Source organism: Dipodomys merriami, unplaced genomic scaffold, assembly GCF_024711535.1.
Source record: "Dipodomys merriami isolate MVZ:Mamm:240054 unplaced genomic scaffold, mDipMer1.0.p SCAF_102, whole genome shotgun sequence".
Lineage (NCBI taxonomy): Eukaryota > Metazoa > Chordata > Mammalia > Rodentia > Heteromyidae > Dipodomys > Dipodomys merriami.
This window is the reverse complement of record NW_027202294.1, coordinates 2,186,461-2,206,588: the sequence shown is the minus strand read 5'-3', so window position 1 is coordinate 2,206,588 and position 20,128 is coordinate 2,186,461. Positions and strand designations below refer to the sequence as shown.

At 49.3% G+C, this 20,128-nt stretch overlaps 1 protein-coding gene across 1 annotated transcript; it reads right to left on the bottom strand.

Moving 5' to 3' along the window:
• Window positions 1–351: 351 nt before the first annotated feature.
• On the bottom strand, window positions 352–1,924 carry Pitx3 (paired like homeodomain 3). The gene is made up of 3 exons (XM_069993607.1): window positions 1,795–1,924; window positions 1,425–1,627; window positions 352–942 (listed from the first exon to the last, which is right to left on the bottom strand). Exons 1-3 carry the CDS (start codon window positions 1,910–1,912, stop codon window positions 352–354), a joined length of 912 nt encoding a protein of 303 aa, XP_069849708.1. The 5' UTR covers window positions 1,913–1,924.
• Between the last annotated feature and the right edge of the window lie 18,204 nt (window positions 1,925–20,128).

Genomic DNA, 20,128 nt, shown 5'->3' with positions numbered 1-20,128 from the left:
CACGTTTATTTCATTGATCTTTGAAAATAGGGTAGGGGAGTCTGGAGAAGGCGGGAAGGGAGCCAAGGGTAAATTGGCTCCTAGGGAGCTGGTCCCAGTTCCTGGCCTTAGTCCCGGAGGCGGGAGTGGGGGTGGGCGCAGTAGGGCCCAGTCCACCCCCTCGGGGGCTGCGAGGGGACAGGCCCCTTTCTGGAGCCAGCCGCCCTCTCCATCCCCGCCCCTCCGTCCCCCAGCTGCCCAAGCACCCTCTGAGACCCTGGGGCCAGGGCCAGCCAGTCTGGACAACCCCAGTCCGGGGAGGAGGTGAAGCACTGTCCCGCCCTTGGGGGTGTGATCCACAGGCCCCGCCGCTCATACGGGCCGTTCGACGGCATACTGACACGGGCTGAGGTTGGCGGCCGCGGGCGGCCCGGGCACCGCGGGGTAGCTGAAGGAGGCGTGCTGTTTGGCCTTGAGCCTCAAGCTGGCCAGGCTCGAGTTACACGGGTCCCGGTAGACGTAGGGGGAGGAGGCGGCGGCGGCGGCAGCGGCGGCGGCGGCCGAGGCGTAAGGGCAGGACACAGCCCCGGAGGACACGGCCGCAGGAGCCAGCCCGGGGGGTGCCCCGCCCAGGCCCTGCAAGGCCCCGGGCCCTGGCACGGTGCCCGGGGCAGCGGCGGCCGAGGGCACCATGGAGGCGGCGATGGAGCTGGGTGGAGAGAAGACGGGCTGCGAAGCCAGAGGCCCCACATTGACCGAGTTGAAGGCGAAGGGGAAGGTCTTGGCGGCGAGCGGCGGGCCGAGCGCCTTGGGCGGCCAGTTGCCGTAGGAGTAGCCGGGGTACACCTCCTCGTAGGGCGGCACCAGCCCCCCGAGCGGCGCCGCGAAGCCGCCCTTGCACAGCTCCGCCTGCTGGCTGCGCTCGCGCTTCCGCCACTTGGCGCGCCGGTTCTTGAACCACACCTGCGGGCGCGGGAGACAGGCCGTCAGGACGCCCGGCGCCGCGGGACGGGGACCTCGGAGGCCGGTAGAGGGGCAGATCAGTGGGTGACCCGGATGAGGGGTTCGAACCTGGGCCGTGGTAGGATAAATGAGGCCAAGGGTCTGGAGACTGAAAGGAAGGGGAGGAGGGCGCGGAGCGGGGGACGGCCACAGGGTGGGGGAGAGTAGCCTGCGATCAAGTGGGGGGGGGGTGCCGAGGGAGGGGAACCGAGTCCAGGACAAAGAAATGAGCGTTCCGGAGCGATCGGAACCCTAAGAGCAGAGCTGAAAAGTTGGAGGGCGCTGGGCTGCGAACCGCAGGCCCGGGGAGTCGGGGAGGGGCGGGGCCGGGGGCGGGCCGGGGCTGGCAGGGCAGCCTCACGACCTGTTGGTCCCGCCGAAGGGAGACCCGGGATCTCCCGAGTGGGGAGGGGGGTGAGGAGGGCGGCTAGCCAGAGCCGTACCCGCACTCGGGCTTCGGTGAGGTTGGTCCACACGGCGATCTCTTCCCGCGTGCTCATGTCGGGGTAGCGGTTCCTCTGGAAGGTCGCCTCCAGTTCCTGCAGCTGCTGGCTGGTGAAGTGCGTGCGCTGCCGTCGCTGCTTCTTCTTCAGCGAGCCGTCCTCCGGGGAGCCCCCGGGCAGCGAGGTCGAAGCTTTCTCGGAGTCTGAGGAGCAGGATGAGGCCGATCCTCCAGCTCGGGGGACCTCCTCAACCTCCCCTCTGGCTCTCACCCAGGTTGCTACTTCGGGTTTCCCACGCGCCCCCTCCCCCCCCACTGGGGAGCTGAACTGTTATGAACTCCACCCCCCACCCCCGGAAGGGCGCGCTCACCACTGTGCTCTTGGCCCTTGCAGCCGTGATCTGGGAGCGGAGGATGTGGAGTGCCCGCGTCTGACAGCGACAGGGCCGGGCTCCGGGCCTCTGCCTCGCTGAGCAGCCCGAACTCCATGGAGGGAAGGTTCTGGAAGGAAAAGGCAGACCAGATTAACAAAGGGGAGGGGGGGTGAAAAAAACTCACAGGCTATCCCAGATCCCAGGGCCTAGTAAGGTTTCACCCCCCTTTCCTTGCTCTCTTTCTCAGTCACCAACAGAAAGCCACCCTGAGTGGGTTGAGCTCCGATAGCGTGGGAAATCGCAGCCTAAGAGGAAAATGGTGTGTGCTGGGAGGTTTTAGGCACCTCCTAGACTTTGTTGACTGTAGGGCATCTTGAACTATGCCCGCTGCACAGTTGGTGTTCCCCATTTATTGAATTACGGAAAGTGCACTCTACTGGCATCACATCCTCGATTCCGCCGCGCCTGAAGACTTCTCAGTAGCCCTATAACCTCATACGTGCCTCTCTGCCAACCACACCTTCGAGACCGCTGGAACATGTATTTCACCTTCCATGGGACAGATGTTATTTGGGGCTGGGGAAGGTGGCTCAGTGGTAGAGTGCTTGCTTTGCATGCATGAAGCCCTGGGTTCCATTCCTCAGTACCACATAAGCAGAAAAAACTGGAAGTGGCGCTGTGGCTCAAGTGGTAAAGCGCTAGCCTTGAGCTGAAGAGCTGAGGGACAGCACCCAGGCCCAGAATTCAGGCCCCATGACCGACAGAAAAAAAAAAAAAGAATATTAACTAGTATCACTTATGGTACTTACTGTGAACTTTTGTCTCATTAGCTGCACAGAATACATCATGATTAGGTAACGGATACAGGTAATTGAATATCCCTTATCCAAAATGTTTGGAATCAGAGGCTTGAGATTTCAGACTTGGGGGGGGGGCGACAGGAATTGAGAATATTTATATTGATTTACAAGTTAAGTATCCCTAACCTGAAAATTTAAAACCCAAAGTACACTAAAGAAGTCTCAGACTTCAGAATATTTTGGATTTTGGACCTTCAGATACTCAACTTGTATTACTTTTTTCAGCTGAGGAAACTGAGCTCTGTGTGTGTATGTATGTGTGTGTGCGTGCGCATGCTTGCCAGTCTTGGGGCTTGAACTCAGGGCATGGGCACTGTCCTGGAGCTTCTTTTGCTCAAGGCTAGCACTCTACCACTTGAGCTATAGCACCACTTCTGGCTTTTTCTGTTTATGTGGTATTGAAGAATGGAACCAAGGACTTCATACCTGCTAGGCAAGTACTCTATCACTAAGCCACATTCCCAGCCCCAGGAAACTGAGCTTTGAAGTAACTTGATTAAAGTCACAGAGCTTGCAAGTGGTGACCTAGTCCCACCAGGTTGGTGGAACTCGTGAATGTTTTCCTTTGTTTGCTTTTTCACCATGTGTTCCCTAGGATTCAGCTCAGACTCCAGCCTGGCTTTGCTTGAGTCTCTTTCCATGAAGACAGTCCCTGCTTCCGTCTGTTTTATTTATAATTTCTGAAGAGATTTTGTTTGAATAAAGTGTCCCAATATAAAAACCAAATTTGAAAACCATAGAGTACTTGGGTGCTATCTGTCTCTTGTCTGCTCACACACCTCTCACATCCCACTAGTCATTCCTCCATCTCATATTGGCTTCTAGCAGCCCACTCCAGGTAATAGGCCTGCCTGCACCACTAAGACCTTCTTCCTGTCAGTCCTCCCTAACCCAAGAGCCTACTAGGTCCCTCTTCACGTTTCCCCCTCTGATAAGATGATGAGAAAGGGGCACTACTGGAGCTCAAGACTCTGGCTACTTCTTGATTAGAGGAGAACAGGAGTCAAAGGACAGGGTATACAGCTAGGTGGGACGATTCCCTCCCCGTTATCAGGAACTTGATGCAGCTTCATGGAGTGGCATTAATAGGGTGCATTAGTCTAGATTGAGATGTGTGTCACTTGGCTGCTCTGAGTTTCTGAGGAGCCTTTCTCAAGGAGGTACAGATGGGCAGCGGCCTGTGTTTGTACATGGTAATGCTCCTTCAAGCAACTCAGTGAGCACAGCTGAGCCAGGCTGAGAGTGGAACAGGGGTCAACCTATGGGGTTCAGAAACAGTCCCTGCTGTTTCATAGGCAGAGGGTCTTAACCTTGGACCTTTTTTATTGGGTTGGAAAGGAATAGCTGGAGAGAACCCAGGAAGGAAGGAAAGAAGGAAGGAAGGAAGGAAGGAAGGAAGGAAGGAAGGAAGGAAGGAAGGAAGGAGGGAGGGAGGGAGGGAGGGAGAGAGGAAGGGAGGGAGAGAGACAGAGAGAGAACTCAGGCCTGGAAGGAGGTATCCTCCACTTATCTCTTTTTCTTGGTCTGAAATCAGTATCCAGACCTTGGAACTGGAAAACTTAGGCTCCACTGGAAGGGAGAGGCCCTTGGGAGGGACTTGTGGCATTCTTGACCAGAAGTTCTTCCCAAAGATGAGGAGGGCTCAGAACTGAAAGCTAGAAAAAAGGGGTACTCTGAGGTTTGCCCTTTCCTCAGACCCCGAGTGACCCTGAAATTCAAACCATGCATGGGACAACACACAGCAGAGGAAAGGGACAGAGAGGCTTGCCTGTGGTAAAAACTAGGTCCTATTACCATTCATCCTTTAGTCTCTTTGGGCTCCTGACTTCTAATTTTCCAACCTCCCCCGCCCCTCTCCTGCTACCCCCACTAGCATTTCACCTGGGTCTTGATTTCATCCTCTATTTTGGCAGAGGGAGGCAGGGTGAGGAGGGATAAGCACCAAAGTAAAAGACAAGGCCGAGAAAGCAGTACAGACTGTTCTCAAAGACAGACTGACAGACAGACAGACAGACAGACAGACACACACACACACACACATGCACACACACACACACACACACACACACATACACAGAGGCTACCACTCAGACACAATGAGCACTTGGACTTGGAGTTCAAGGGACACAAACACACACTCTCCCACACATATGCTCCTATATTCAGGCAGACAGAAACACACCAGCATAGAGTCTCTTCTGTCTGTGACAGGGACAGCTGCCTGGGTTGTTTTGGAGATAGCTGTTCCCCTCCCCCTTCCCTCACTGGCCCCTCTGAACCTCCAGCTCTCAGTCCTGGGAGCTCAGAACTCATGTGTGGGGGAGAAGAGGCCAAGGGGTTCAGGGAATGGTGGACACTCAGTGGCTGTTGTAGATACCCTGTTTGGCTGATAGGCTTCTTCTCGAGGTAAGGATGGGGTAGCAAGGAGGAATGGAAAGTGCCCAGGCTCCTCTGAGGAAGGTAATCTGGTATGGACCTAAACAATTTGATTTGAAGTGTATATCTGGATGTTGGTTCCTTAGTTTTACTAGCTGTGTTTTCTTGGCAAGTTACTTTCCCTCTCTGGGCATATTACATATTTCATCATATCTAAAAGAGAAATCACAATCCTTTTCTCCACCTGCCTCCAGGGCTGTTGAGACAAGACACACTATATAATAGCTCATACTGGCCTCAAACTCATGATCCTCTGCCTCAGCCTCTTGAGTGCTGGGATGGGGTGATAAGGATGGACCTGACTTTGCCTTCAGTATTGTTATAAGGTTTACATAACATATAACATATAAAAGGGTGCAGGGATAAAACTCTTGAGAATTTAGGCATTAAGTTAGACAATTAAGGTAAATAAGGGGATGAGTTCAGGTGATCCTGGGGCATGAGTTTATTGAACTCACTAGTGCTTCAACTTCCCCAGGCTATGTTCTTCTCTGAAGAACAGAGAAGAGCAAGTTGCATTTCAGAGAGGGATACAACACCATCTGGACATAGATGGCCCAGTCAATAAAGAAACAGCAAGTTGGGCACAGTAACCTAAGCTAGAAGTCACATTGGAGACCTGGGACTGACAAAGGAAGAAGAAAGCCTTTGGGCTCGTGAATGGGTTAGTAACAGGCAAGAAGCAGCCAGGGCTGAGAAGAGCCCCTCATTGTGAAATGGCAGAGAGGGAAAGATCTCTAAAGTCAGGAAGGCATAGGAGAGATGGAAGGGTGTGGCATCTGTCTTCTGTGGCCTCTCCTCTCATCTGGATGGGTTAGTCAGGCAAAGGCTGGGGGCGCCAAGCTGTTGTCTGAGCTGGAGACAGGCTGGCTGAGGATTAAGCTCCCCCAAACTGCTGGAGGTCAGGAAGCTAGAGAGTTGGGACTGAGGCCAAGGACTTCATCTCACTCAATGGATAGGGAGGAATAGTGTGGAAGCTGCAGAATTGGTTGATGCTGGTAGAAAATACCAGGCAGGGCCAAAGAGAGCCAAAAGATCACGGTAGTAGTGAGTTCATCTAGAGCATGACTGACTGCTCCATCCCCAGTCTGTGTGTGTGTGTGTGTGTGTGTGTGTGTGTGTGTGTGTGTGTGTGTGTGTGTGTGTGTGTGTGTGTGTGTGTGTTGCCGGTGGGGGTGGAAAGGCACACTATGGCTTGAATTCAGGGTCTGAGCCCTGTTCTTTTTCACCCAACGCTAGTACTCTACTACTTGAGCCACACCTTAGCTTTTTGGTGGTTAATTGGAGATAAAAGTCTCACAGGCTTTTTTGCATATGCTGGCTTCCACTGGTGATTCTTAGATCTCAGCCTCCTAACTGGCTAAGATTACAGGTGTGAACCATTGGCATCTGGCTCACCACCAGTCTTTCTCATATATTTTGCTGGGGAATAAGGCCTGGGGAATGATACCATGGTATCATGATCGCAAGCCTAGGCCTAGGGAGGATAGTGGTCCCATAGATGTGCTATGATTCCAAAGTATAGACTTGCTTAACAAGAAATGTACTAATTACCTTACTCATGTAAATGTAACCCCTCTGTACAGCATCTTTACAATAAAATAAAGATTAAAAAAATACAGACTTATCTTGGACCAGCATGAACAAAATATTTGTTCAGGATATATTCAAGTGGAAAGCAGATCACGGGCAGTAAGACCAGATGTAGAAGTAATGGCTTCCATGGAATATAAACTCATGGCAAGAGGAAACTTCATGAGAACCCAGATAAATCTTGCAGCCAAATGAGTAAAGCAAAGTTACCAGTGAGAGAGTCCATGATAAGTTGCAATACTAATGCCTGAGGCAGGAGGCATAACCTGGGACTTAAATGGGAGAAAACTTTCTTTTTATGCAGAGGAAATGAAGAGGGGCTGGACTGGTGAAGCCGTGGTTCAACTCAGCAAGCAGAAAGTTGGGAAAGCATGAAAACCAAGGTCCTAAACTAGTGTAGCGCTGTCATGGAAATGTGAGATGGAAGTGAGGTTCTTGAATAGTCTAAGCCATTCAAAATGATGAACACCTAGAATCAATGGCGTGCAGATGTCAACAAAGGAAGACACATTTGCCCATAATCCTACAATGAAACCTCAAGACCCAGGTGGAGGCACAATGATTTGATACACTCAAGTTACCAAGGGTTCAATCAGGGGATCAAAGAAATAATCCTATAGGATTCTCAGGATATGTCCCTTGCATTCTTCTTTCTAAAAGGGATCCCTAAGAATGGTAAAGCCCAGACCTTGTCCACAGTTTAGGGAGACAAACAAGCATACAATGGGAAAATAGAGCACATAGTCCTGACTCTCAGGCTATGGGAGATCAGAAGTGGGAGCCCTGGGGCTGGGACTCAGAAAACGTAGGTGCGTGCTGAAGTGGGAGTTGAGAAGGCAATGGCGGACAGGCCTTTCTAGACAACACTGCAGTATTAGGAGCACTCAGAGGACAACAAGGAGCCTCACTTGGTCTCTGTCTCAGCATGGGCAAGGGGAGACCAGGAAAAAAATGATTGAGGAGATTGAGAAGTCTCTGTTGAGAGACAAGTACTGATTCAGTCTAGGTTAGAGTGTCTTCAAGCTTTTCCATCAAAACAAAACAAAACGTAAGTGGCTGGGTGCTAGAGGCACCTGTATTCCTAGCTACTCAAGAGGCTGAAAACTGAGGATTGCAGTTCTAAGCAGAAAAGTCTATGAGACTCTTACCTCCATTTAACCACCAAAAAGCCAGAAGTGGAGCTGTGACTCAAGTCGTAGAGTTCTTAGCCTTGAGCAAAATAGGTCAGGGACAGCATCCAGGCCCTGAGTTTAAGCCCCAGGATCAGCATACAGCATACGCGTGCACACGCAAACACACGTGCACACACGCACACACACAATTTGTAAGTGACCAGGCACTGGTGGCCCATGCTTATAAGAAGGCTAAGTCCTGAAGGATTGTGATTCAAAGCCAGCCTGGGAAGAAAAGTATGTAAGACTCCATCTCTAAATTAACCAGCAAGAAGCATGGTGCAAGTAGTAGAACACTAGCCAGGAATAAGCAAGCCAAGGGAGAGAATGAGGCATTGAATTTAAGCCTGAGAAACACCACCACCAACAACAAAAGTCTAAGTGCAGGGAATAGTGGTGTATACCTGTAGTCCCTGGACCCAGTAGGCTGAGATGGGAGGATCTTGAATTTGAGGCTAGCTTGGGCTACATAGCAAATTCCAGGCCAGCCTGGGCAATATAGCAAAACCCTGTCTCAACACCACCACCATCAGCAAAAACCATCACACCATCCCTAGGATCAGTAAAAGAAAACTAGACGCAAGACCCGAAATAGTGGCTATTAGTTTAAAACAACTCAGATCTCTAGCTTTTCTCTTTTTCCTTCCTTCCTTCCTTCCTTCCTTCCTTCCTTCCTTCCTTCCTTCCTTCCTTCCTTCCTTCCTTTTCTTTCTTTCTCTCTCTTGCTTGCTTGCTTTCTCTTTCTCTACCCCACCCTCTTTCTTCTTTCTTTTACTAGCTGAGCACCTGAGCACTTTACCACTGGTTCTACCCCTAGCCTCTCTAGGGGATGCTTGATTTTAAAAATTCAAGCATACTTTAATCTCACATTTAAATATAAAAGTGAAGTGTGTGTTTATGGAAGTGTGTGTGTGTGTGTGTGCATGTAGTGTGTGTGCCTTCCCCCCAGTCTGTGTGTATGTGGTGTGTGTGTGTGTGTGTGTGTGTGTGTGTGTGTGTGTGTGTGTGTGTGCTGGTCCTGGGGCTTGAACTCAGGGACTGGGCACTGTCTCTGAGCTTTATTTTTTGCTCAGGGCTGGCACTCTACCACTTGAACCATAGCTCCACTTCCAACTTTTTTTGGAAGTTTATTGGCAACATGAGTTTCATAAACTTTCCTGCCTGGCTAGCTTCAAGCCACAAACCTTAGACCTCAGCCTCTTGAAGAGCTAGGATTATAGGCATGAGCCACCAGGACCTGGCTCCCTGGAGGCTTTTGGTAAGATCATCACACAGGGAAGATGGACCTGCTAGCCTGTTGTGTCATATCCCTCTCACTCCTGCCCCTGCCTGCTCCACACACATATCAAGCAGCCTTGTTCCAAATTATGGGAGCCACTGAATATTTGTAGGTTGGGAATAACATAAAAGAGTAGCATCTTTGGGCTGGGAAGGTGGCTCAGTGGTAGAGCGCTTGCCTTGCATACAGGACGCCCTGGGTTCGATTCCTCATAAGCAGAAAAAGCCAGAAGTGGTGCTGTGACTCAAGTGGTAGTGTACTTGCCTTGAGCCAAAGAGCTCAGGGACAGCGCTCAAGCCCAGAGTTCAGGTCCCACGACAGACAAAAAATAAAAATAATTTAAAAAATAGAGTAACATCTTTGTGAGCAGAGTGAATCAGGAAAGAGAGAGATAGGGAAAGGGGAACTATGAAAGAGCTGAAAAGTATGAAGAAGGCAATAGAAGTTGGGCAAACTGGTGCCTCACACCTGTAATCCTAGCTACTCAGGAGGCTGAGATCTGAGGACTGTGGTTGGAAGCCAGCCCAGATAGAAAAGTTCCCGTGAAGACTCTTATCTCCAATTAACCACTGGAAAACTGGAAGTGGTGCTGTGGTGCTCAAGCGGTAGAGTGCTTGCCTTGAGCTGAAGAGCTCAGGCACAGTGCCCAGGTCTTGAGTTCAAGTCCCACGACCACCGACTGACCACTGACAAAAAAAGGAAAAAAAAGACACCAGAGCTGGGTGTGATGATGCATGCCTATAATACCTATAATTCCAGTACTCAGAAAACCTAGACAGGAGAATCTTTTTTTTTTTTTTTTTTTTTTTTTTTTTGGGTCCGGTCGTGGGGCCTGAACTCTGGGCCTGGGCGCTGTCCCTCAGCTCTTCAGCTCAAGGCTAGCGCTCTACCACTTGAGCCACAGTGCCACTTCCGGCTTTTTTCTTTTTGCTTATGTGGTGCTGAGGAATCGAACCCAGGGCCTCGAGCATGCAAGGCAAGCGCTCTACCACTGAGCCACCTTCCCAGCCCCTAGACAGGAGAATCTTAAGTTAGTTCAACCTCAAACAAACAAACAACAAAAAGAAAGCCCTAAGAAGGAAAATGGAAAAGGAGAGGTAGAGAGTTTTGCAAGCATTTCCATAGCTCTCTTTTGTCTCACTATCTTCTATTCTTTTTCTTATGATCACTGGTATTAAGGGTCTGTAGCAGAGACCTATGGTATCTCAAAGCTCAGGATCTAATGAATCCTTTAGATTAACTGCCATCTCCCTTACTCATACTCTAGCAGGCATCACTTAGAGTGAACAGAGAAGATAGATTAACCAGGCCCTATTCCTCCTTCCTAGACTTGAATTCCTGGGCCCATATATACATCCTTGAGCAGGATGCAGGTGGAGTTCAGATTAGAATATCTGGCCCAGTAGAAAAATTGATCCCTTGGAGAACTCTCCAGGTTCTTTGAGTGAGGCATGGGTGATGGCTGGCACCTGAAGCACCTTAAAAACCTTCCCATTTTGGAACGTCCATGAGACTCTAATTTTCAATTAACTACCAAAACAGCCAGAAGTGGAGCTGTGGCTCTAATGATAGAGCTCTAGACTTGAGCCCAAAAATTCGGGGACAGCACTCAGACTCTGTTCAAGCCCCAGGACTGGCACAATAAACAAACATATAAATAAGAAGCTTCCTGTGGCTGGATCAGAATCAGGACAGATATGACCAGGCTTTTGAAAGGCTCAAGACCTCATCCTCATCCTTCCAAAGGCAGAGTCTGTGGTTGCAGAGGACCTACAGTTTGGGTAGAGTATCAGCAGCAAAGCTTCTGGGGCTTCTCCACTTGCAAAGGGCTTTCGCACACAAGATTTCATTTAACTCTCACAAGCATCCTGCATGGCAGGAACAGCCAGTCTCACCTTCTAACAAGGTAGGAAAGCATCAAATTGTTCAAAATTACATAGACTGTGGATCTCAAAATAGTAATAATAATAATCAGAGAGGAAGAAAGAAACAGGAGAGAAAGGAAGAGAAAGAAATAGGAAGAGAGAGAAAGTGGAAGGAAGAGAAAGAAACACAGAGAAATGGTTGAGCCATTCTGCGCATTGCATGCCTCCCCACTTCCACTGGCAGCCATTTGTGATGATTTACACCGATCTCCCAATCTCTGAAGGATTCCATTTCTACTTCTGACCTCTATCACCTCTCTGAAAAGGAGTTCTGAAAGTTAGCTGCCCATTGTGTCCAAAGATGTTTTCCTATTCATTCCAAGGTTACATTTACTTCAACTCTAAAAGGTTCCCTCATCTTCGGTTTCTGCATTTGAGGAGCAAGCAAGTCTTCTGCTTATTTATGTCTTTTATTGTATTGTAGATTTCCATCCTATTTTACCTCCCAAACTTTGAATTGCTCAATTGCTCTCTCCAGCAATCCTCCCAGGCTCCTCCCCTTTCTGCCATTCTTTTTTTTTTTTTTTTTTTTTTGAGACAGAATCTAACTATGCAACCCAGGTTGGCCTCTATGACTTCTAACAAGATTTTCCTGGCCCAGTTTCCTAAATACTGAGATTGCAGGTGAGAACAACCATACATGGCTCTCTTTCCTTTTCTTTCTTCCTGTTTTTCTGGTGCTTATATCAAACTCAGAACCATGCCTATATAAGACATTTCTTTTATAACTGAGCCAACCCTATTCTCTAGTTCTTCTCTAGGCCTATAACATCTCCCTAGGAGCTAGTGACCATGCACACCTTCAGCTACATGGTTTTATACAACAGTAAAGGAAGATTCGGTCTTTTGTTTCCAATCATCTTTGTTATGATGCCATTCATTTTGGCCTTTTTAACAAAAGCAAAACTTTTGAATCTTTGGGGAACTATCTGTGATGCAGAGGCCTTCATTTCATCCATAATATCAGTGATTCTTCAAAGGCAACGAAAGCACAAGCCCCTGAAATGTATTAGAATGTGATAGGGGCAGTTGAGAGTAGAACTATATTTATCAAAAGAGGGCAAGGGACAAATAAAGGTTGAAAAACAATGTCCTAGCTGTGATCTAAGCAAACTTTAGAACTGATTCATAGAGATGAGAACATGGGGAATGTGTATTATATGTCACTCACACGTTTAAGATGAGACAAGGGCTGAGACCCACTTATTTTGATTACTCATTGCTAAACAGTGTTTTGGACTTGTCTTTGTGAAAACTCAGTCCTGGTTGAGTTGTCTTGTTCACTTGCATATATTCAGAGAGTTCTCTCTAATTGTTCTCTTCTGCTTAACTGGGCTGTAGTTAAGTGTTGGGAGGTCAGGGTGGGTGATCACTGTAATGGGCCTAGAGGAATTAGGGTCCTCCCCTAACCCCTGCCCCCCAAAAAAAGCAAACAGGGAGGTTGAGACATCTTCCCCAGCATGATTTAAAGGAACATATAGGTGGGCTGGGAAGGTGGCTCAGTGGTAGAGCTCTTGCCTTGCATGCATGAGGCCCTGAGTTCGATTCCTCAGCACCACATAAGCAAAAAAAAAGCCGGAAGTGGCGCTGTGGCTCAAGTGGTAGAGCGCTAACCTTGAGCTGAAGAGCTGAGGGACAGCGCCCAGGCCCAGAGTTCAGGCCCCACGACTGGACCCAAAAAATAAAAAAAGGAACATATAGCTGCTATGTTGGACCCAATGGTCTGGATTCCACATGTTTACTTCCCACTTTCTTTTAGCCAACAGGACCACATTGGGGATTAGAGGCTGAAAGATCAAAGGGGGGGGGGGGAGAAAGACCATATATAGTTTGCTTGGCTAAGGGGCTATGGCTTTCCCCACCGGCAGGCTCCTGTCCCCTAGAGGAACCTTGAATCAGCTGATGCTCAAAAAGGAGTCCAGGAGTGTCTGATCAGTTGTATTGGATTTGGACATTAATTCTGGGTTTGTGAGGAAACCGAGGCCATCAGGGGTTCGTTTGGGCTCTTCACTGCCCTGCTCTCGCCCTTTGTGCCCTCTGCTTCCCTTCCCGGTCCCGATTCACTAGCAGCTGGCCATCTCTCCTCAAATTTGGATTCTGCAAGTCCAGAGTGATGCTCGGATCTATTTTGAGGTGGGGAGGGGATGTCTCCCAGCCACACTCAGCCACCAGGCCAGGCTGCATCTTTTACTTTCACTCTCAGCTCACCTCCCGCTCCTGGGGCAGGAGGAGCAGAAAGAAGTTCTTTAAAGTGTAAGCGGGGCTTTCAGGTGACCCATCGCAGCCGACCCCATCGTACACGCAGGAACTGGGCAGACTCTGCTGGGTAGATGGACATGCCACTCGGCCAGGGACATTCTGTCCACCACTGCCGAAAAACAGCGCCTGCTCTGGTGAGACCCACTTTGCCACCTCGGACATTCTATCTGCTCCAAGCCCTAAGCGTCTTGGATATTCTGAGGGGACCCCAGGTCGGACCCATGCAGACCATGACACCCCAAGTTAAACCAAGCTGGCCTGCCCGAGTAAGTCTTCCAGTCTGGGCTCTGCCGCTCTCACGGCGGACGTCCGACCCCAGTCACTGCCTGACTCTCACCACACCGCTCCGTCCGACCGCGCAGCAGCTGAGAAGGGGAGCGTGTGCGACCCAGGCGCACCTCGCTCCCAGACCCCGCAGTCTGCCCCCAGCCTGGCGACGTCAACGGCCCGCATGCTGGGCGGCCGCCTCGCTCTCCCCCGATGACCCGGGCCTCCGCCACCCTCTTCGCCCCCTTGGCCGTCTACCCTGCCCCCAGATTCCAGGATACTTTCTTGTAATGATTTCTACACTCCCCACTCAGCTGCGTGGAGCTCCTGTCCTGGCTTCGAGGCCCCGACTTCGCTCTTGATCCCCAAGTCTTCGGTCCCAGGTCTCCCGTGTCCTTATCCCAACTTTCCTTACGCCCAAGTACGTCCGCCCTTCCAACCTCGACCCGTCCCCCAAGCACCGGAGTTCAGCTGTCCCAGATCTCCATTTAGGAGTCCCGGAACCAGCCATGGTCCTTTGACCCCTTGCGCTCCTGTCCCCCTCTTGGTCAAGCACTCACGGTGCGTCCTGCAGCAGGCAGAGTCCCGTTAGAGGCGGCGGCGGCAGTCCGGAGCGCAGGCTGGGGCCACGGGCCGGGCACCCGGCCGGGGTGGGGGCCGCCCCCCGCTCCCGGTCGGCCGCTCCGCTCCGGCGCTCCTAGACGCACGAAGCGAGAGTGAGCTTCGCAGTGGACTGCCACCCTCCACCGGCGCCCATTCACTTTATGGCAGTCCAGGGCGCCCCCAGCCCTCGGCTGCGAGCCGCGCTCCTCAGGGCCCGCCCCTTTCCAGCTGCGCTGCCCGGGCTCCACCCTTTCCAGCTGTGAATATCCAGGCTCCGCCCCCAGGGGAGGGATCTGGCCCAAAGCCCCGTCCTCTAGCCAATCAGAAGCGCTTCTCCGCAACCGGACCCCCCCTCCCCCGCCTCGCATCCCCACGTGGCCGAGACCCGGTGCTCGGGCTAGGAGGCTTTGACAGAGCAAAACCTGCCCAAGTAGCTCTGTCACGTAGCTCCGGACAGTGGCGGCTGGCTGACGGTAAAGGCAGTGAGTGAGGAGGAACAGAACAGAAAGGAGAGGAGTGCTGGGCGCCAGGTGGGGAAGGCACGGCCTGCCCCCGCGTCTCAGCTCGCAGACTTTGCCGCTCAAGTTTCGCCGATTTTCTCCACTTGTTGCTGTCTGTCTCTCCGCTCCTTTGTCTCTGTTCCAGTCCTCCCGCGTCTCGTCTTTCTTTGCTCTTCGCCGCGTTGCTTTGTTTGCCCCCTCCTCCCTCTGTGGCTTTGATTTCTCTGCGCCCGTTTTCTTCACATCTTCCCTTCTCTCTTCAGCTATCCTCCACATATTTTCTCCCTTTCCCCTTCTTCTTAAAAGAAAAAAAAAATCACTTCTAGGAGGAAAAAAGCACTAGTACTTGGAGAATTATCCCCTACCTCCAGCCCGAAGTCTCCCACCGGCGCTCGGAGTTGGTTCCGGCCCCACTCCCCTTCCTTTTCTTCCCGACTGAGGACTCGCCTTTAATGGCAAGCGACTTCAGCACTTGCCCGGCAAGCGCTCTTCCACGGAGCGAAATCCTCAGCCCCTGCGTTTATTTCAAAAGTGTGGACCCTCTGCCTCTCACTTTGTACCTTTAGTTTGCTCAGGCGAACCAGCTCCTGCAGGGCTGATTTTCCATATAGAGTCAGTCCTGTGGGCAAGGTGGTACTTATTGATTAGGAATCGAGGGACAGGTACAGTTGTCAAGGAACAAGTAAAGTTGCTTGTATGCACTGGAGAACCCAGAGCATAGTCATATAATATTCTCTTAAGGTTATCTGCGTACTCACCTCTTTGCTTAAAAACCCTCAATGGCTCTTAATGTCCTTAGGATAAAGATCAAGCATAGTCTGGCATACTAGACCTTCAGTGTCTGACATTGTCTTTATTTCCAATCTTTTAGTATATTCCTAATCACCTCTGACATTTCCGGACAGTAGCCAATCTCCATCTTGCCAATATTTACTCATCCTCCTAAGTTTCACTCAGTTCTTATTCTAAGAAGTCTTTCCTGAACTCTGAGACTAGCCAGATGTCTAGCCTCTCACTCCCATCTCATTCCACCCACTGTATTGAAGTGATCAGTTTTTGTTTTGTCCCCTCATACACTAAAATTTAAGAGAACAAGCACTATGTCTTCTTCATCTTTCTATTCTTAGGCATAATGTAGAAGTTTAATATGCCATACTAAAATCTGAAAGGAAGGTGTTTGATCAGATAAGTTGATGGCTATTAGCTAAAAGAAATTAGGGAATTATCATCTCTCTTTTGCCGATTTTAAATGTGTAATAATATAATTTTAAGTTGATGAATATTTGGAGGCATATAGAAGCAGAGATGGGAAAGCAGGGAGTTTTGGCTCATTTTTATAGGATTTTCCAATTGACTCTCCAAGACTTCTCTGACACAGGCTCAGGAGACCAAATCCCAGTTTTCCATTGAAGAAGAAAATGGCTCAGTGGTACTATGGAAAGAGGGATTATGGTAAAACATCCTCCCCTTATTTGATTTGGGTGAAAGAGATGAGCTCCTCTGCTGGACTAAGACCAGGATCTTAGTGTGCAGGAGCTATTTAGATGTTTCTTTTTTTTTTTTTTTTTTTTTTTCCAGTCCTGGGGACTGAACTCAGGACCTGGGCACTGACCCTGAGCTTCTTTTTTTTTTTTTTTTTGGGTCCGGTCGTGGGGCCTGAACTCTGGGCCTGGGTGCTGTCCCTCAGCTCTTCAGCTCAAGGCTAGCGCTCTACCACTTGAGCCACAGCACCACTTCCGGCTTTTTTCTTTTTGCTTATGTGGTGCTGAGGAATTGAACCCAGGGCCTCGAGCATGCAAGGCAAGTGCTCTACCACTGAGCCACCTTCCTAGCCCGTCCTTGAGCTTCTTTTGCTCAAGGCTAGAGCTCTACCACTTGAGCCACAATGCCACTTCCAGCTTTTTCTGTGTATTTGGTACTGAGTAAATCAAACCCCGGGCTTCATGCATGCTAGGCAAGCACTCCACCACTAAGCTACATTCCCATTCCAGTGTTTCTTATCTTTTTTTTTTTTTTTTTTTTTTTTTTTTTTTTTTGCGTGTGCTATTCCTGGGGCTTGAACCCAGGACCTGAATGTTGTTTCTGAGCTTTTTTTGCTCAAGGCTAGTGCTCTACCACTTTGATCCACAGCACCAGTTCTAGTTTTCTGGTGGGTAATTGGAGATAAAAGTCTCATGGAGTTTCTAACCCACACTGGCTGTGTACCATGATCCTCAGATCTCAGCCTCCTGAGTAGCTAGGATTATAGGCATGAGCCACTGGTGCCAGACTAAGATCATGTTCTTATGGGGTTAGGCATGGAACTTTCCTAAACTTGAGTCATTTGTAAGTGGGAGAAAGTGAGGAAACTGTTATTATCTATTCTCAATGCCTCTAAGCAGCCTTTCCAGTCTCCAGGAATACCTGGGTCTATTCAACAGCTATGCCAGAATCCCATTCAACCTGCAGGCAGATTTTAAATTGTCTGCAGGTATCTAAATCTGCAGACAATTCTAAATATTGTGGCAACCTGGAATCTCTCTCTTTAAATACAGTACCAATCTTTATTAAAAATTAACAAGTTTCAGTATTTTTGTTTTAGGTTTCTATAGTTTAGGTACATGTAAAAAATTTTCCTTCCTTCCTTCCTTCCTTCCTTCCTTCCTTTCTTCCTTCCTTCCTTCCTTCCTTTCTCTCTTTCTCTTTTTGTCAGTTGTGGGGCTTGAACTCTGGGCTTGGGGCCTGTCCGTGAGCTCTTCAGTTCAAGGTGAGTGCTCTACCACTTGAGACACAGTGCCACTTCCAGTTTTTTGGTGGTTACTTGGAGATAAGAGTCTCATGGACTTTCCTGCCTGAGCTGGTTTTGAACTGTGATACTCAGATCTCAGCCTCCTGAGTAGCTAGGATTACAGGTGTGAGCCACCAACACCTGGCTCCAAAATTACTTCATAGTCTGCACTTATCCCATTTGCCCAGGGACCAACTGTGACCATTTGATTTAGATTCTGACCCTCAGGGCAATCTTTCTTTTTTTTTGCGGGGGGGGGGGGGAGGTCTGGTTGTGGGGCCTGAACTCTGGGCCTGGACGCTGTCCCTCAGCTCTTCAGCTCAAGGCTAGCACTCTCCCACTTGAGCGCCACTTCCGGCTTTTTTCTTTTTGCTTATGTAGTGCTGAGGAATCGAACCCAGGGCCTCATGCATGCAAGGCCAGCGCTCTACCACTGAGCCACCTTCCCAGCCCTCAGCAGCATTTTTTGTTGTTTGTTTTTGTTGGTTGAGGCACCTGAACTCTAAGCGTGGGCGCTGTGCCTGTGCTCTTCAGCTTAAGATGAGTGCTCTACCACTTGAGCCACAGCGCCACTTTTGTTTTTCTAGTGTTTTTTATTGGAGATAAGAGTCTCACCTGAATGTAAACTGTAAATGATATCTAATGAATATTTTCATTGCATATTTTAATAGTTATAATGAGTGTATGTCATTTCAAATAAAGCCATATCCAACCATCAAAAAAAAAAAAGTCTCACGAACTTTTCTGCCCAGGCTGGCTTTGAACCGTGATCCTCAGACTCAGCATCCAGGGATTACAGCTGGGATTACAGGTGTGAGTGACCGGTGTCCAGCTATTTTTTTTCCTTATTATTTTTTATCATCTTTAAGTGGTTGTACAAAGGAGTTGCCATTCAACAAAGCAGTTCATGTATATGATGCAGCTTGACCAGTCATCCCTTTCAACATTCTCACCTGTCTGTCCCAACCCACCCCTTTCCTCACTTCTCTTCATTTTGTAGGACATACATTTAATTTTTTTTTTTTTTTGGAGGTCCGGTCGTGGGGACTGAACTCTGGGCCTGGGTGCTGTTCTTCAGCTCTTCAGCTCAAGGTTAGCACTCTACCACTTGAGTCACAGCGCCACTTCCGGCTTTTTTCTTTTGCTTATGTGGTGCTGAGGAATCGAACCCAGGGCCTCAGGCATGCAAAGCAAGTGCTTTACCACTGAGCCACCTTCCCAGCCCCATACATTGAATTTTTGACTTCAATCTCCTCCTCCTTCTCTTCATTCATCAACACCCCTCCCCTGGGTCCCACCCTATACATCTCAATTACCCATTTCCTGGTGTTAATTTTGTTGAACTATGATTTTACCTTTCTAAGGAATTACACCTAGGTCGGGCGCTGTGACTCATGCCCGTAATCCTAGCTACTCAGGAGGCTGAGATCTGAGGATCACGGTTCAAAGCCAGCCTGGGCAGGAAAATCTGTGAGACTCTTATCTCCAATAAACCACTAGAAAACCAGAAGTGGCACTGTGGCTCAAGCGGTAGAGTACTTGCCTTGAGCTGAAGAGCACAGGGACAGCACCCAAGCCCAGAGTTCAAGCCCCACAACTGACCAAAAAAAAAGGAATTACACTGAGTTCTCCCCTGAATCTACTGTATTTGTTAATATATTTGTATATACTTGCATGCCACCCACAATATTTACTTATATATTTATAAATGAATTCTAGTTTCCACATATGTGAGAAAACATGTAATCTTTTTCTGGGCTTGACTTAATTTTTTTTTCCCAGGTCCTTCCATTTCTTTGCACATGATACATCAAAAATTCTTTCTAATGGTTGAGTACAATTCCACTGTATGTATATATCACATTTTCTTGATCCATTCATCCACTGAGGGGCATCTGGGTTGATTCCATACTTGGCTATGGTGAATAGTGCTGCAATGAACTGCTTAGTATTTCTAAGGCAAACAGGAAATGCTTCAGTTTCCTGTTTTTGGTGATGTGGACTAACCGGTGTGATTAGCTTTTTTTCCTGGTTGGTATAAGGCGTGTCCAAGGGTTGATATAAGGGTCAGAGCTGAAAGTTTCAACCTGCAGACTAAGGTATAAGAGGTAGTGAAAAAAAGGAGCTGATAGCTGGATGCTGGTGGCCTTCAATTTTAGCTCCTCAGGAGGCTGAGATCTGAAGATAGAGGTTCAAAGCCAGCTCAAGCAGAAAAATCTCCGAGGCTTCTACCTCCAATTAAGCCAGAAGTGGATTTGTGGCTTAAGTTGTAGAGTGCCAGCCTTGAGCAAAAATGGGGTCGTGCAAAGTTTTGAGTTCAAGCCCTTATACTTGTGCAAAGAAAAAAAATGTTAATCTGGCATCTGGGGCTCATGCCTGTAATCCTAGCTACTCAAGAGGCTGAGATCTGAGGATCACGGTTCAAAGCCAGCCCCGGCAGGAAAGTCCCTGAGACTCTTCTTTTTTTTTGGTCGGCCGTGGGGCTTGAACTCTGGGCCTGGGCGCTGTCCCTCAGCTCTTCAGCTCAAGGCTATTGCTCTACCACTTGAGCTACAGCGCCACTACCGGTTTCCTGGTGGTTTATTGGAGATAGGAGTCTCAAGGTCTCACCTGCCCGTGCTGCCCGTGATCCTCAGATCTCAGCCTCCTGAGTAGCTAGGATTACAGAGG